We start from the raw sequence: 17,377 nt of genomic DNA on the forward strand, positions 1-17,377 counted from the left end.
ATCCATCCATCCATTTTCCAACCGGCTGAATCCGAACACAGGGTCACGGGGGTCTGCTGGAGCCAATCCCAGTCAACACAGGGCACAAGGCAGGAATCCAATCCCAGGCAGGTTGCCAACCCACCGCAGGACACACACAAACACACACTAAGGCCAATTTAGATTATTCATATGAGGGGGGAAAAAAGATGTTTTTTTCTGCTTTTGGCTCTCCTCTCTTTCTCTAGGGTGGGGACTGAATTCTTATTTTATTAGTTAGTTTTTTTTTTTTTTAAACTGTTATTCCATCCATCCATTTTCTAACCCGCTGAATCCGAATACAGGGTCACGGGGTCTGCTGGAGCCAATCCCAGCCAACACAGGGCACAAGGCAGGAACCAATCCTGGGAGGGTGCCAACCCACCGCAGTAAACTGTTATTTATTTATTTAAAATTCTCTGGTGCTCTTCCAAGATTCATTTGGAAGTAACATGTTGTATATGTTCTGCAGATTTTATCTGCTTGATTGCATATGATCTTTCTTGAAATAAAATTAATAAAATATAAAATAATTTTTTGTTATAATCACTTACATTTCCCAGGCTGCCCTGAAGGTGTCCATTGCTCAAGCATCTCTGTCTTATCCGGAGGCTCTAGTGATTCAGTCTTCACTTCCCTATAATGTGAAGCAGAGCACTTCCTTCCTTGAGTAATCTCTAAATCAATCATCTCTTCTTTCACTGACACGCATGTTGTTACACTGGCATCATCTGCATTCATCATGAGTGTACTACTAGCTTCAAGGCTGATGGATGTGGGTTCAGATTCTTCTTTAATACCCACAGTCCTCAAATCACAATCCTCCTGTTTTACACAGAGACAATGTGGGGTCACGTGGATGGACCCATACTGACAACCCTCTTCCTTGATACAGTCCACTTTTTGCCACATGGTGACATCAGCCTTGCGCAGTTCTCCTTCCAGGTCAGTGATGTCCTTTTCCGTATAAACACACCCCATGTTTATGATGTCATCTTTACAGCTACCGTCCAGGAGTGGATGCTTGTCCATTTTTTAATGATGCAAGTGACCTCACAGGAAAGGTAGGTTTGCTTTCATTCTGTAGCAAGACGTTGGAAGGCTTAAAAAAATAATAAAAAAAAATACCATCAAAAAACAAGCAAGTCACAAAACTTCTGCTATGAGTGACTGAGTGAACAAGTGTACCCAGCAATGGCCTGGCACCAAATGCTGCTCTGAATTGAAGAAGCAGGCTAGAAAATGACAGGAACAAGCCATTTAGCCCAAAAAATGCTCACCAACCCTATCCACAGGATTTCTTTATCATAACATATCAAGTCGAGCTCTGAAGGTGTTTTTTTTAATTGCACCTTGAAATATAAGCAATGTTCTTCGCTACAGATGGTACACAAATTATAATGTACACTGTTGTAACATTTTTCCTATCAAAGCTAGTTGTAAAGCTCAATAAAGGTACTTTTCAATGGTATGCTCAAATTCAAATTGTGCAAAATAATAAGTGATTTGTTTTTCACAAAATACAGAAAATATTTCTGAACTCTGGAATGATGGGCTAATTCATATGCCAAATTTCTTCAAAATTAAATATGGTAATGAAAACACCTTTTTGAAAATGTGTTGAATTAAAATGAAATGATTCTACATTAGTGAAGGTTAAAACACACAATCATTCTTTTACAAATGAAAGTCGAATGACAGACAGCCAGATAGATAGAAGCACCAGATATATATTGAATAAATCACAACAACCACCCCTCTCTCTAGTATATAAAAAAAAAATCCTGCAACAAGACGAGACGTTTTTGAAGAGATTTTTTCAAGACTCTGGCCATGAGATTTTTTAAGGTGACACCCTTCTTTCAATCAATCATATTCAAACATGCACGTGGTCCTCTCACCTCTCATTCGTGTGAATGCTTTTGACAGATACATTTCCTGCTCTCTCAACTCTTATACACTTTAACGTTTTCCTCAATTTAAGTTCACAAGTAAAGAAGACGTATTATGTTCAAATCTTATTGAAGAATTTCATCCTGAAGGGATATCAACAGAAGAAATGAGTACACAGACAATCCTAGCACTGAGAAACGATGAAGTGAAATGAATTAACACCAAAAATGTTGATCGGTTACACGGCAAATTGGTTAAATGCATATCAATAGACTTCTCTGAAACAGTTGGTGGTGATGGTCGAAAATGAAAACATAAAACTTATAATATCACAAAGAATATCTACAACCGTTAACACGGTTTGGTCTTCCACTGCCTGAATTACTGTAGAATGAAGGATGTATCCAAGAAAAGTAATGTAGTACATCTTCAGGGGATAACATTAGACACCAAAGGAAATCTTGATATGCCATTTGTATTAAAACGTTAACAGTTTCAACGTTAGAACAGCTTTGGCAAAGACAAAATAACAGACATTAATTAATTAATAACACAAATTACACAGACAAACATTCGAAAAAGTCATTTTATTTAATAGAGAAAAAGAAACAAAATTCTCTCACGGGCATTTATACGTTGCTTTGTCACGATGCAAGTCCAAACACAGAATCAAAACTCAATGCGATATTGATGAAAATTTAATTCACAAAATAGTTTTGACTGAAGTTTTACAGTAAAAGTGTAAGTTTAAAAAATATTTGCATGTTAATTTCAAAGTCTGCGGTGGGCTGGCACCCTGCCCGAGGTTTGTTTCCTGCCTTGCGCCCTGTGTTGGCTGGGATTGGCTCCAGCAGACCCCCCGTGACCCTGTAGTTAGGATATAGAAGGTTGGATAATGGATGGATGGATAATTTCAAAGCCAAACAGAATGAAATTGTATAACGCAACGAAAAAACTCTAACCCAACATGAAAATAATTTGAAAGTACATTATGTATGTTTTATTAATTTTTAATATGTTTAATTACTCACTGTAATATAAAATAGTTAGTTCCATAATGCATATGTAACAATTCCCATGAAAATAACAATCTGTTTAAGTTGTATATCCACATCCCCATACACGAGCAGCAGAACTGCAAAGTGGCTAGAGTGTAACACCAGCCCAAGAGTTGGCAAGCAAAGCCCCCTAGTATTACTAAAAATAAAGTGAATTTTTGACTTGGCTAAAGATAAGAGAGTAGGAACAGTGAGCTTATTGCCGTATGTTATGAAGGAGCCCCAGTAATTGATCTTGACACACTTCTGTTGGCTGAAAGACCCCAATGCTACTGTCAAAGACGATGTGCAGCATTTGATTTCAGTCTCTCCCCCATTACTTCCAGTGGGTACCAGATTGTGCCCCCATAAAGGAGTCATAGTCTTTTCAAAAACACTTGAATTATACTCAAAAACAGACATTCAGTCTGAATACCCTAGGTAAGTACAAACCCAAGATACAAATTTAGAAAGTGCATTAAATGCTATTCTTGTCACTCTTCCCCACACAATCAGTCACCCAATAAATCAGGAACTGAAAATGTTCATTTAAAAAAGTAACTTCTCTCATAGAAATGAGAACTAATTGGGAGTAAAGAATAAGCAAATATATATGTATAACATTGTAATGTGTCTCTGAGCAGCATATTGAGGTCCAACCTTTTTCCAGAAAAAAATACTGACAAAACATCTAAGTTATTATTTTTATTTTGTTATTCAAAGATTACTTGTGACAATAACATTCTGAAAAATATGCTTATTCCAATTTGCATTATCTACCTATACTGGGTATGGAGGAATATTTCGGACAAAATTAAATAAATAAATGCGCAAATAAATAAAAGTACTGTGAAATGTGAGCATAAATAAATAAATGTGTCATGAAATGTTTTTTGTTGCTTATTGATTTATTTCATTTTGTCCGTAACATTCCTCCAAACCATCATGAAATACGACTTGAAATAAAACTGTCACTTTCACTCGTCAAAGTTGAGAGGGTGGGCTCTAACACGCCCTCTAGTTACTGATTGGTGAATCGATAGCACAAGAATTAATTAGAAAAATGCTTATTACTGCCGATGATAGTACGTATTTCAGAGAGAGAATTGAAGGCTTATCGGAAGAAATTTCATGTTGGCGGCCCTTTTAGACTCCGATATAGATGAAACTATTTTTGAAAATATCTAAGAACAGGTGGAACGGACTCGACTACACTCCAGTTCAGGTGACGCAATTCCCTGCTCTGGACGTCCATCTTTTGACATTCCAGCGGAGTCAATAGAACACCTTCTGTTATGTGGTTTAAAAGTACGACAGATTGCAGATCTATATGGTGTATCGGAGAAGACGATCACAAGGCGAATGAGCCAGTTTGATATACGGTAAACTGCAACGGCTGTATTAGTTTAGGTACTTCGACATGGAATACCCAAAGCAGCGCCAACTAATATTTTAAACTGAGTTTTTGACCCTTGTTTTACGAGCATAAAGTCAGGTGCGTATTCGCAGCTATTTTTTCAAACAACTTTACAACTCTGATCAGTGGCAAACATTGTAACAACATTTCAATTCACTCTCTGAAATACGTAATATCTTCGGCAGAATCCATTTCATCGGCAGTAGTAAGCATTTTTCTAATTAATTCTTGTGCTATCGATTCACCAGTCAATAAATAGAGGGTGTGTTAGATAGAGCCCACCCTCTCAACTTTGACGAGTGAAAGTGACAGTTGTATTTCAAGTCGTATTTCATGATGGTTTGGAGGAATGTTACGGACAAAATTAAATAAATAAATAAATAAGCAACAAAAAACATATTTCGTGACACATTTATTCATTCATGCTCTCATTTCATGACATATTTATTTATTTAGGCTCTCATTTCATAACACATTTATTTATTTATGCTCACATTTCACAGTACTTTTATTTATTTGCGCATTTAATTTTATTTTGTCCGAAATATTCCTCCATATCCTGGAGCATTGGATGCAAGGCAGTAACCAACCCTGATGTGACCCATGCATGTGCACACTACAGAGGACTAATGGAGAACTAACCCTAACATATATGTATGTCTGTGGTCTGAAAGAGCACACGAAAAATGCATCCACGCGGAGAGTAAACGGGCACGGGATTCACATCTAGTAGGTACTGCAGCACATTACGGTGTATTAAACATTCCTATAGACCTCATGCTGATAAAATTCAAAATTACCAAATGATTGACAGTACTGATAAAGGTATCCTCGACTCACAATACCCTTTTCACGTTTCACTTTAAAACAATGCATCGTGTAAATATACACACATCTGTGTTCTCTGCGTCCCTTCACACAACACAGTCAATAAATACTTGGGTGAGTGGATCAGAAAACGGCATCAGCAATACAATAGCGCTGGCACGAACTCCTAATATGACAAAATACCATCTATGGAAGAAAAGAAAACAAAATATCGTCAGGGTGGTATAGCAGTCACAACATGATCATGTTGAATATTTTATGTACCTCTGCACTTATTGTCGTTAATCGGTTATGTTGGGGGGAATGCACACGTACTGTAATTAAAGACACAGTTGACCGTCACAACTGCTTTCGCACAAAACAACAGATCAAACGTTCTAGTGATGCCATTATTCCGAGTCAATACAGACGGCCAGTACTAACCTTCCTCGACTACTAAACCTGCCATAACGCCTGGTTCTTCGTCATTTCCTTTCGGGACTCCGATCTGGATGCTGCTTTCCTCTCGCCTTCTCTCTTTGTACCTCTCACACTTACAACCTATTCTGACCTCCCACCTGCGTACCAAAATCCCGCTCGATGTCGCTGGCACATTCCACTTTCAAAGGCACTCCTTTCCAGCAGCAGTCACTGCTACTCATCCACACAGGGTTCTTCCAATTGAACACGTGTCCACTTCGCCTGTCGGGCTCCACACTCGCTTTTATTCCTTCCTTAACGTCGCTAGAAACCCGTCGCGGATCGAATAGGGAACGCATTAGCAAATCTCGCGAGAAAAAACAGCAGCCGGATACAATTGGCTCTGTCTGTAATTTTTACGGGATTTGGATGTAATGTAAACAAAAGGCAAAATAAATGAATTATAAAATGAAAAAAACGGAATAACCTAAAACATTTGAAAGTTCTAAACAATTACAATAAAACCTGCTTTAAATTATAGCTCCAAGTGAGTCGGGCACCTTTAAGCTCAGTGCTTCACCAATCATTAATGCTGTTGTGCCGTCTGAAAGAACACCCTGCAGGTAGGCAAGTAAATGTTTCAAAATAAAAGCCTCAATCACTTTCGGAAGATTCACCTTTTAGAGGTAACAAGTGTGTCCTGCGGTGCACCGACTATCCTTTTCAGTCGGGTTCGTTTCTGCGTCGTTATACCAAATGCTGTTATGGCTCTCTGTGAACCTTCTTTCAAAATAAATAAATAAATAAATAACAGACGTCTAAGGCAATAAACAGATGAGTGCGTGGATGGATGGATAGTTTCAGACAACAGCAACGTTTCTATCTCGTTGTATTGATCTGACTAGACCTGTAAGGTAGAAGGTCAAGTTAAAAGTGATCTTTTAAAGATAAATACTTCTGTTAATGTGTTTTAAAATACAGATAAACACATCAGACAACAATCCATCCAAATATCTGTTTGCTCAAGTGATGTAATTCAATGGGCAGCACATTGGTGGTGATGCTACCGTCAAAAGAAAAGACCAGGGTTCGCATCCCAGAAGCTCAGTGCATGGAGTTTGCATGTTCTCCCGATATCTGTGTGGATTTCCTCCGGGTGCTCTGGCTTCCACCCTCAAGGCTAAGTAAGGTGAGTCAGTGCTGCTAACTTAATCTGTGTTGTGTGTGTGTGTGTGTGTGTGTGTGTATGTGTTCATTCTTTGTCGAGTGGCACCCTGTCCAAGTGTTGTTCTTGCCTCACACCCAATCTTTTTGCCAGGTTGAACTGTAGGTGGTGGTCCTTCATCCAGGTTGAGATATCAGTAAGACATGCAGATACTCTAACTGATATCATATTGTCCTCCGGGGGTACAGCTATGTATCATCGACATAGCACCGATAAGAGAACTCATGTGATTAAATGATGAAGCCCAGCGAGGTGGTGTACAGAGAAAAGAGTAGATGACCCAGCTACGATCCTTGGGGTATACCAGTGCATGACTGGTGCGCCTTTGACAAACTCCCCTTGCCAGGACACACTGTAGAATCTGCCCAAGATGCAGAACTCAAACCATCTGAGAGCAGTCCCACTGATGCCAATGTCATAGAGGGTGGCAAGAAGGATTTTGTGGTTGACTATGCCAACGGCAGAAGAGAGATCTAGCAGAATCAGAACTCATGACATGTTGTTAGCTCTAGCACGGCGTAGCTGATCAACCACAGTCAGTTGAGCCGTCTCAGTCGAATGGTTCCTCTTGAAGCCAGATTGGTTGGTATCAAGAAATTCAACAACAACAACATTTATTTATATAGCACATTTTCATACAAACAGTAGCTCAAAGTGCTTTACATAATAAAGAATAGAAAAATAAAAAAACACAATAAGAAAACAAAATAAGTCAACATTAATTAACATAGAATAAAAGTAAGGTCCAATGGCGAGGGGGCAGAAAAAACTAAAAAAAAAATTCAGTAGGCTGGATAAAAAAATAAAATCTGTAGGGATTCCAGACCATGAGACCGCCCAGTCCCCTCTGGGCATTCTACCTAACATAAATGAAACAGTCTTCTTTGGATTTAGGGTTTTCACGGAAGGACTTGATGATGATGATGGTCACGTAGAGTTCTGCCTTTTAATCCGTCCATCATTGTTGGAGTATCATGAAGCTTTGAGTAGGTGGAGGTGGCGCAGGCCACCACCACAAAGAAACTGGAAAAAAGAAACAGAAGAGAGAGTTGGGGTCAGTACAGATTTTAGAGCCACCATGAATAGTTATTATGATGAATTGAACATACAGAGTATCAGGATTAAGTTAAACTGAAGTTATAAAAAGGCCATGTTAAAGTAATGTGTTTTCAGCAGTGTTTTAAAGTGCTCTACTGTATCAGCCTGGCGAATTCCTATTGGCAGGCTATTCCAGATTTTAGGTGCATAGCAGCAGAAGGCCGCCTCACCACTTCTTTTAAGCTTTGTTCTTGGAATTCTAAGGAGACACTCATTTGAGGATCTGAGGTTACGATTTGGAATATAAGGTGTCAGACATTCGATATATAAGATGGGGAGATTATTTAAGGCTTTATAAACCATAAGCAGAATTTTAAAGTCAATCCTGAATGACACAGGTAACCAGTATAGTGACATCAAAACTGGAGAGATGTGCTCGGATTTTCTTTTCCTAGTTAGGATTCTAGCAGCTGCATTCTGCACTCGTTGCAAATGATTTATGTCTTTCTTGGGTAGTCCTGAGAGGAGTGCGTTACAGTAATCTAGTCGACTGAAAACAAACGCGTGAACTAATTTCTCAGCATCTTTCAAAGATATAAGAGATCCAACTTTTGCTATGTTTCTTAGGTGAAAAAATGATGTCCTAGTGATCTGATTAATATGCGATTTAAAATTCAGATTACAGTCAACAATTACCCCTAAGCTTTTTACCTCCGTCTTGACTTTTAATTCTAATGTATCTATTCAAGGATGGATGGATTAAAAAAATTAAAGAAGAATAGGTCCTTACAGTAGTTGCTATTCATTTAGCAACACACTCAGCAAAACCAAAAACATATTCTATTAGTTTATGAGAAATATTTTTACTGGGTAGGTCAGTTTGTATGTTTGGCACCTCCGTAACAATCAGATACTGGTTGTGGTCTGTAGAGGGTGCTATTGAGCTAAACTGAATTGTCTGCGAACAAATAACAAGTATAAAGAACAATGTACACCTTTACGTGAGAGTTTTACTGGGGCATTAAGTAAGTCGGTCTGTTTCACTTGTATCATGGAGGTTCTGCATACATTCTATGTGCCTGCTTACTACTGGTTGGTGTGCATTATTCGCATTGCGTCTTGTATCCTACCTCAACATAAGAAATTATGCAGACAAGTTCTGTACAAGTGAATGCATTATACATGTGCGTGCGCTGAAGAGAGAAATTAATCCATTTTTATTAAGTCAAACTCGGCTGCTGCCAGTAATAAGTACAGCTCACTGTAGTCAGTAATAATCACACTACATTAAAAAAAACTCAGGAAGAATCAATTACATTGTGGGGTCATGTCCCCTTCTTTGAGTAATTCCTCGGAATTAGCTAATTCCTCTGCAATACATAACTCTAGAATCACCAAGCTATACAAGCTAAGGGCTTAACTAGTATGCAAGAAGCATGTAAAATGAATTGAGGTTATAATCAGTAGGGGGCACTGTTGAGCGATCATTAATGATGAATAAGTATTCGGTGAGAACCGAGTTTGTTCAGGTGTATGGATTTTCTTAACAGGGAGGATATTAAGAAGGATGTGGTCAGACCTATATGCAGGGGCAAATATATAGACCTGTGTCTTTTGTGGGCATCACCAAACCACAGCGTCTTCACCAGTGACATTGGAAATTCACCAAAGGCACACAGAAATGCATTCTCACATGTGGATATGGAAACAACAAATTTAGGTATGAATTCAGAACATCAATCTGTGACTAAAGTAACAGAGTAAGTAAAATGGAGTCTGAATGTAGTAGCAGTGATGATTTGCCAAGGATTAGGCATTAGCTAAACTATCAGCTAAAGCAGTCTGATACACATTTTCTCTCCCCGTTAAAGTTAATGCCTTGTATGCCTGCTATGACCACAATAACAAGCAGCCCATCATTCAATTTCCTGCATCAACATGTAAATAAGAATTTCATAATAAACATATACACACAACAATCATCTTGAGCTTGAACTATCTTGTATATCGAGACTTCCTCTGCCTGACATGCTTTTCTCCTGGTGAATTTTATGGTTTTTGCTATTTGATTTCAGAAGTGATTTGCCCATTATTTTGACTTTTTTTAAAAATATATTTTGTTCTATTTTTGATATTTTATAAATACTGTAAGTGCCATGGAGGTCAGACAGGCATCCCAACCAGGATGGAGACTGAATTCTTTCTCAGCCGTGACACCATAATGGAAGGATTACAAGAACAGAGACACAACTCAGCCAGAATGCCCTTTAACCTTTGTCCCCACTGGGGTTGAACTTAATAAATGGACTGGGTGAACATGGTTTCCAACATCAGTTCATACTTCCAGACAGAAGGTGGCAGTGTTTCTCAAGGCTGATCAGGACACCTGTAGGGTTGTATGGGAATTGGAGTCCGCAAGAATAGCCTTGTTGAGGTCCTTGGGTAGCACCAGAGGGCACTGCCAGGGAAGGACAACACTGGTTTCCATGTGACCCAGAAGTGCTCCCAACAGGCAGTATGGTGACCCCAGAAGCAGTCCTGGGTTTACTTAAAAAGGAGCCTACCGTCTTACATTGGGGAATCACAGTCAGGAGATAGTGGGCGACACACTTGGAAAAAATGAGGAAGAAATTAATCACATTTGTATTCTGGTATTGATCTTTTGGCTGGTGATTACTGGAATGTGTCTTTGACAAATATTTTTTGTTTGAACTATGTTAGGTAATAATATGTCTGAGGTTTGGGGGCTCAGTAGAACCCCCTTGTGATTACGGTATATTTATAGTTTTTTTTAAGATTTGCATTGGCCCTGTCATTCCAAGCCAGATGTTTTACATTTTCCTCTCCCTTAAAGGGCATGCTTGTATTTTTGACATATGTATTTGCTTTTATATCATTTGGACACATCATTACTGATAGAACCTGAAGTCATCAGGTGTTTCAGGTCTTTCAACATAAAATACTCTCACCAAGACATCCCAACATGAAGTGATCAGTTCCAGGCCTGTGTCCAAGTAACATGTAACCACAGATCACACCCCAGCCCCAAAATCGCAGTCACATTGAGGGCTTTTCTCTTTCACCTCTTTTGTTTTCTTATTGGCCATTCTTTCATGTGAACCACTAATGAGTAGGAGGCTGAAGGCCTTGAACAAAGACTGACCTGCAAAATATCTGCAGCCCACCTCTATGGGCACATGCTGTGAACACCACCTGCATGTATGTCAGTCTTCCACTAAATCTGTATGCTTGGCTTTCCACATCTCGCTGGCATCCTCCTTTCAATCCGCCCAAGGAACCGTGAGCTCCAGCATAACTACATGCTTTGACGAATCAGAGAACAGCGCAATATCTATGTCTTATAGTGGGCTCTGTGATGTAAACTGGGAATTGCAGTTGTTTTCCCAGGTCCACTTTCATTTGCCAGTCAGTCGCTATTCTGTTAAAGGTATCTTTGAACTTTTAAAGCCAGTTATCTAAAAGGGTGCATCTGAGCCACTCCTAAATAATGCCCCAACATGGCAGATTATGATCTAAAATGTGGGTTTATGAACCGAAGGTGAGGGTTTGGGGAGGATACAATGGAAGGCAGGTACACACAGAGACAAAACATAAGCTTAGTTCTTTGCCTTACTGCTGATCTCTGGCTCTTTTTCTACCCTTCTCTTGTGAGATGTTCTCCTGGTTATTCTTCTTGTGCACCAGCAATTCTGCTGAGTTGGTCAGAGGCCAGGATCCCATAACCTGTGGCCAAAGCACCAGATACAGCCTTTTGATCTCCTGGTAAATCTGGGGGACTAACCCAGTGTTGGTGACCATCTCTAGCAGCTTGTCTGAGGCATGGCCTCCTCCAGCCAGACTGTTTCTTGGCATCCTGTCTGAGTGTGATACAACAAATCACCAGTATGCTTTTAATGCCCTCAGTATTCAGTTGGTAGCACTATAATGACAATTATTGGCAAAAAAAAGCAAGCCTACCTGTTTTCCTGACATGGGTGGAGGGAGTGAGCCTTGCCTTCTTTGGGTGCACAGGCTAGACATGTCCTTGGCATTGTCTTTATGCTCCAGCACCCCCACTGGCCTCACCCTCATTTTGGTAAAGAAAATTAGCTTAAAAAAATTAAATGGATTAAAAAAATTAAGAGAATTACAGTAATCACGATTTAAATCAAAGCTCATAAATTTTCAGGCCCAATCCTAAACAGAATATATTCTATATTGCGAGGAACATACAGTAACATAAATTCAGAGCACTCAAAAAACGAAAAACATGACAGTACAGAACAAAGTGGGCACTGCCCATTCTGTTAGGGTTTGTGACACATCAGGCCTGTTAAAAAAGGAGATTTAATAGGAAAGCAGGTATCCAGCTGCACCTTCACCAACTTGCATTCCAAACTAAGTGACTGAACTCCAGCTTGTACCAGAATCTGCCTGGACTTCATCTGAAAATAAACATGTAAATCAGAGTTGCACTGATGTATCCCCAGAGGCCCCTCTGCAGACCTCTTTAGCCAAAAGGTGTGAAGTGAACTCAAGCAAGGACAAAGATCTATAATTCAATGGATGACAACTAAGATGGACAGTAGAACTCGCCTATCACAATGCACTAATTTTGTAACCGGAAGTGACTTTAATTCAATCAGGTGAAGGTTTAACCTTCCTTTATAACCACATGCACTCCATCTCTTAAAGTCAGAGAAGAAGGAATAGGAGAATGGCAAGTTAAGAGAAGTTCAGGGGTTCTCTTGGGGAGATGGGAACTCTCCAAAATGCCAGAAAACATCTGAATCCTGATCTCTGAACATAAAAGCTATGATGGGCTTCCTTGGGGAGACAAAGCTAACAAACTTTTTGACAAGATCAACTGATCTGTGAAAAAAGTCAATCGTTATCTCCAGGCCAAGTTGTCTGAATGACTACAGGCCAGAGGTGCTCACTTCCATTACATTGACATGCTTTGAACATTTAGTGAAAAACATTTAATGATGCAGATTGTGTCATTTCAAGATAACACCAGTTCACTTACTGTGCTAGTAGAAGTGTAGAAGATGTTCTGCTGGTTATCCTTGATCATATCTACTCTTTTATTTTTTTTTGTAAAGTCTGAGTCGTATGTCAGAACCCTAGTTCTGGATTGTTCTATGGCATTCAATACCATCCAGCTTCACATACTAATTAAGAATCTGAGCAGTATAAATGTTAACCCATTTATTACATAACATATTCTGGACCACTATTCACTTATTTAAATGTGTGGATAGGACGCTTCTCTGGGGAGGAAGGAATTCATTACTTCAATTAAGTGGACTGCTCAGTAAATTGGTGCAATAATAATGGCCTAACTCTGAATGTCAAAAGCACTAAAGAAAGAATATTTGACTTTAAGAGACAGAGATATCTGCAGAGGTGTGTAGAGTAGCCAAAAATTGTACTCAAGTAAGAGTAGCATTACTTCTAAATAATATTACTCAAGTAGAAGTAAAAAGTAGTCCACCAAAAACTTACTCAAGTAAGAGTAAAAAAGTACTTGGTGAAAAGACTACTCAAGTACTGAGTAACTGTTTGAACATAATAAATGATTTGTTTTTTAGAAATGTTGTAATAAGACAGACAAAAATATATAAAAATGTTCAAATTCTGCTATTTCCAAATAATAAAATAAAAAATGAGTAAAAATAAATCACATCTTTACAAAATAAAGATGCACAAATAACACAATGTTCCAAATCTCAGTTTTTCACAACAAAGCTTTTGAAGTCGATACCTACAGTAGGTAACATGTATGTTTGAACAAAGCAAACTACTTACAGTGACAAGATATGCTGTACACTGACAGTATAATACTGCATATTCACTTTGTGGTGTAGCGGGTCCATGGCTTCAAAAAAAAAAAAAAATCCAGTTTCAAATCCATAAAGCTGTGTCACCCTCCGTGGGAGCAATTGCATGACCACAGGGAGTTAATGAGGTAGTTGGAGCGAGTTGCACCTGCACGAACGGGTCCGATTGTTCTCAATTGATTTATTGGCTTCCTGCGGCGTGTGCTTAAGGCCCATCGAGACAGAAGTGTATATATACAGGTCAGCACAAAAAAGAAGGGGGGATCAAAGAAAAGGAGAAAAGACAATCTGGCTCTTGCTGTGAAGCTGTGACCGTTTAGCAGTGAACAGGAGCCCTGCATGACTAAAAAGTCTCTGACAGGCTGCAAGACGCAGGAAGTTTGTGTGTGGTCATGTGACAGCATGGCTACATCTGATTGGTGAAACAGTCATGCAGTAGATCCACTGGCAACTTTCTCTCTTGCAAAAACATAGTTTAATGTATAAATGTAAAAAAGTAACGAGTCGAGTGTTGCCCAATGTAGCGGAGTAAGAGTAGTGTTTCTTCCTCACAAATGTACTCAAGTATATACTGTATACTGTATATTGTATATTGTATTGTATTGACCCCCTACTTTTGACACCCACTGCACGCCCAACCTACCTGGCAAGGGGTCTCTCTTTGAACTGCCTTTCCCGAGGTTTCTTCCATTTTTCCCAACAAGGTTTTTATTGGGAGTTTTTCCTTGTCTTCTCAGAGAGTCAAGGCTGGGGGGCTGTCAAAAGGCAGGGCCTGTTAAAGCCCATTGCGGCACTTCCTGTGTGATTTTGGGCTATACAAAAATAAACTGTATTGTACTGTATTGTATTGTAAGTAAAAGTAAAAAGTATGGTGTGGTAAAACTACTCTTAGAAGTACAATTTTTTAAAAAAGTTACTCAAGTAAATGTAACGGAGTAAATGTAACTCGTTACTACCCACCTCTGGATATCTGCAAGTTCAACCCTGCTCTGATTGTTATGCATGCTTATGGTTTACAAAGCTTTAAATAATCTTTAAAAAATAATCCTTAAAAATAATCTCGCTCCATCCTATATTTCAGAATGTCTTTCACCTTAAACTCCAAATCGTAACCTTAGATCTTCAAATGAGTATCTCCTTATAATTCCAAGAGCTAAACGTAAAAAGTGGAGAAGTCGTCTTCTGCTGTTATGCACCTAAAATCTGGAATAGCTTACCAATTGAAATTCACCAGGCTAATACAGTGAATCACTTTAAAAATCTGCTACAAATCCATTATTATAACATGGTTTTCTCATATCCACATTTTAGTGTAACCCTTATATGCTGTATATGCATTGAATTATTATTTTTATCTTGGATTCACAATCCATACTAATTCCTTTCTCTTGCTGTTCATTTTCTGGTTTTCTGTGGTGGCAATCTGCGCCGCCACCACCTCATCAAGGCACTGTGCAGTCCCTATATTGATGGATTGAAGGCCAGATGTCCACATGACCATCAGCGTCTAATTCTTCCACATGAAGCCTGAAATCCATGAGGATGGATTTAGATCATTTATGTTAGGTAGAATGCCTGGTGGGAGCTGGGTGGTCTCATGGCCTTGGAACCCCTGCAGATTTTGTTTTTTTTTTTCTCCAGCCCTCCAGAGTTTTTTGTTTTGTTTTATCTGTCCTACCAACCTTACTTTATTCTTTGTTATTTAGTATTGCCTAATCTTATTTTACTTTTTTATTTTTATAAAGTTTTCTTTCTTCATCTTGTAAAGCACGTTGAGCTACGTACATATTTGTAAAATGTCGTATACATAAAATGTTATTATTGTTATGGAAAAGGAGGTAAAATAGTGACAAAGTATGTATACTATAATAATTTAAATTTGAATATTAATACAAAAAATCCATTCTCACTGCAATCAGTACTTATTTCTCTTTTGTAAAGTCAGGCCATTAAAAGTGGACAAGGACCTCACGTTATCAGTTCATCACAGTTTGTTATCAGTTTTGGCTTTATTACCTGACAAATCAAAATGTAAAAAGCTCCAGCAGATTACCAGACTGCAAGTCTGCTCAAGTTAAAGTGGACACAGAAATAGGTGCCAGAAAGCGATGCTGAACAAGCTATACAATCACCTTAGCTGATGGCAGACACCCATTTTACCTAGAAATTAACTTCAGTAAGTCAAGGAGGAGAGCTACTTTAAAAACCTACATAAACTGCTCCAGAAAGTCATTTCTTCACAGTGCCATATGACTTTTTAATAAAAATTATTGGAGATAATAAAAAATATCCTTGGAGTATAGAGCTTTACATCTGTGCAGTGTAACTTTTGCATACCTTTATCCCATTTCTCGCTTTGTGTTTATTGGTTTTAGGTGAGAAGGCAAATTTCACATTTCCTTGTGTAAAATTTACTAAATAAAAATCCTCGAATGCTTGTAACATGAAGGTCATAACTGCCACCCTCTCAATCACTTCCCCCACAAACATGGAAAGATCTGTTTCTATCAGAAAACTTTTTTTTTTTTTTTTACAGTCAGTCAACAATAGCATTTATTACAATATTGTACATGTTCCGACTTACATACAAATTCAACTTAAGTACAAACCTACAGTCCCTATCTTGTACGTAACCTGGGGACTACCTGTAGTACAGTATCAATATATTAACAAGAAGACAGAGATATCATAAAGCATTGGGGCACCAGTTGGTGATGCCTGTATAGTTGGAAACTAAAAAATAACAAAGTAGTTTAACATTCATAGCAATAGCATCTTTCAAGTACCATGTGCATGTGTGTGTGAGTGTGTGTGTGTGTGTGGAGCAGTCTGCTCTGCTCATGCTCAACCACAGCCACGAGTGTTGGTGTGAATTCTATGAAAGATGTAGAAGCTTTTTTTGGTTTTTTTTATTATTTTTATTGTAATCATTCCATACAAATCAATCAATTTTTACAAAAAGTAGGATTGAGGACAAGTCGACCCCAACCCCTGAAAGAGAGAGCAAGGCCAATGGAGTAAAACTTAAGGCTTGTAAACATACCTAAACTGATGAGTTTGATAAGCAATAGAAATGAACGGAGAAGAAAAAGAAATGCAGAAATAATTGCTTCCTTGGTGCTTTAAAAGCTTATTCTAAAATATTATTGATTAGATCCTGCCATGTTTTGAAAGAAATCTGTACAGATCCTCTAACTGAGTATTTGATTTTGTCCAATTTCAGCTTCCCACTGACTTAAAACAGGAGAGTTAGGATTCTTCCAGTTTACCAAAATTAGTCTGTGTGACAAAAGTGTAGTGAATGCAATCACAATTTGTTTGTCCTTCTCCACTTTAAACCCATCTGGAAGAACACCAAACACAGCTGTTAATGGGTTAGGAGGGATTGTGACACCAAGGCTGTCTGAAAGGTAATTAAAAATTTTGGTCCAGAATGATGTTAATTTGGTGCAGGACCAAAATATTTGACCCAGTGAGGCTGGGGTTTGATTGCAGCGTTCTCAGGTTGGATCTTACCCTGGAAACATTTTGGAGAGTTTTAGGCGAGACAGATGTGCTCGATATATAATTTTGAGTTCAATAATTGTATGCTTTGCGCATATGGCGCTTGAGTGAATTCTCTGCATTGCTATTTTCCACTCCTTTTCTGATATATTGATTAAGAGATCTTTTTTCCCAT

The 17,377-nt window shown here is 38.5% G+C and overlaps 1 protein-coding gene across 1 annotated transcript in view; it reads right to left on the bottom strand.

The window, feature by feature from the left end:
• The window catches only part of LOC120528881 (zinc finger protein 585A-like), a 65,705-nt gene that overhangs the window by 20,109 nt on the left and 28,219 nt on the right, over window positions 1-17,377 (bottom strand). The window contains exon 4 of the mRNA XM_039752958.1: window positions 11,834-11,965. Coding sequence (XP_039608892.1) covers window positions 11,834-11,965 — 132 coding nt within the window. The remainder of the gene's footprint in view (window positions 1-11,833; window positions 11,966-17,377) is intronic.

Source organism: Polypterus senegalus, chromosome 4 (assembly GCF_016835505.1).
Source record: "Polypterus senegalus isolate Bchr_013 chromosome 4, ASM1683550v1, whole genome shotgun sequence".
Taxonomy (NCBI): Eukaryota; Metazoa; Chordata; class Cladistia; order Polypteriformes; family Polypteridae; genus Polypterus; species Polypterus senegalus.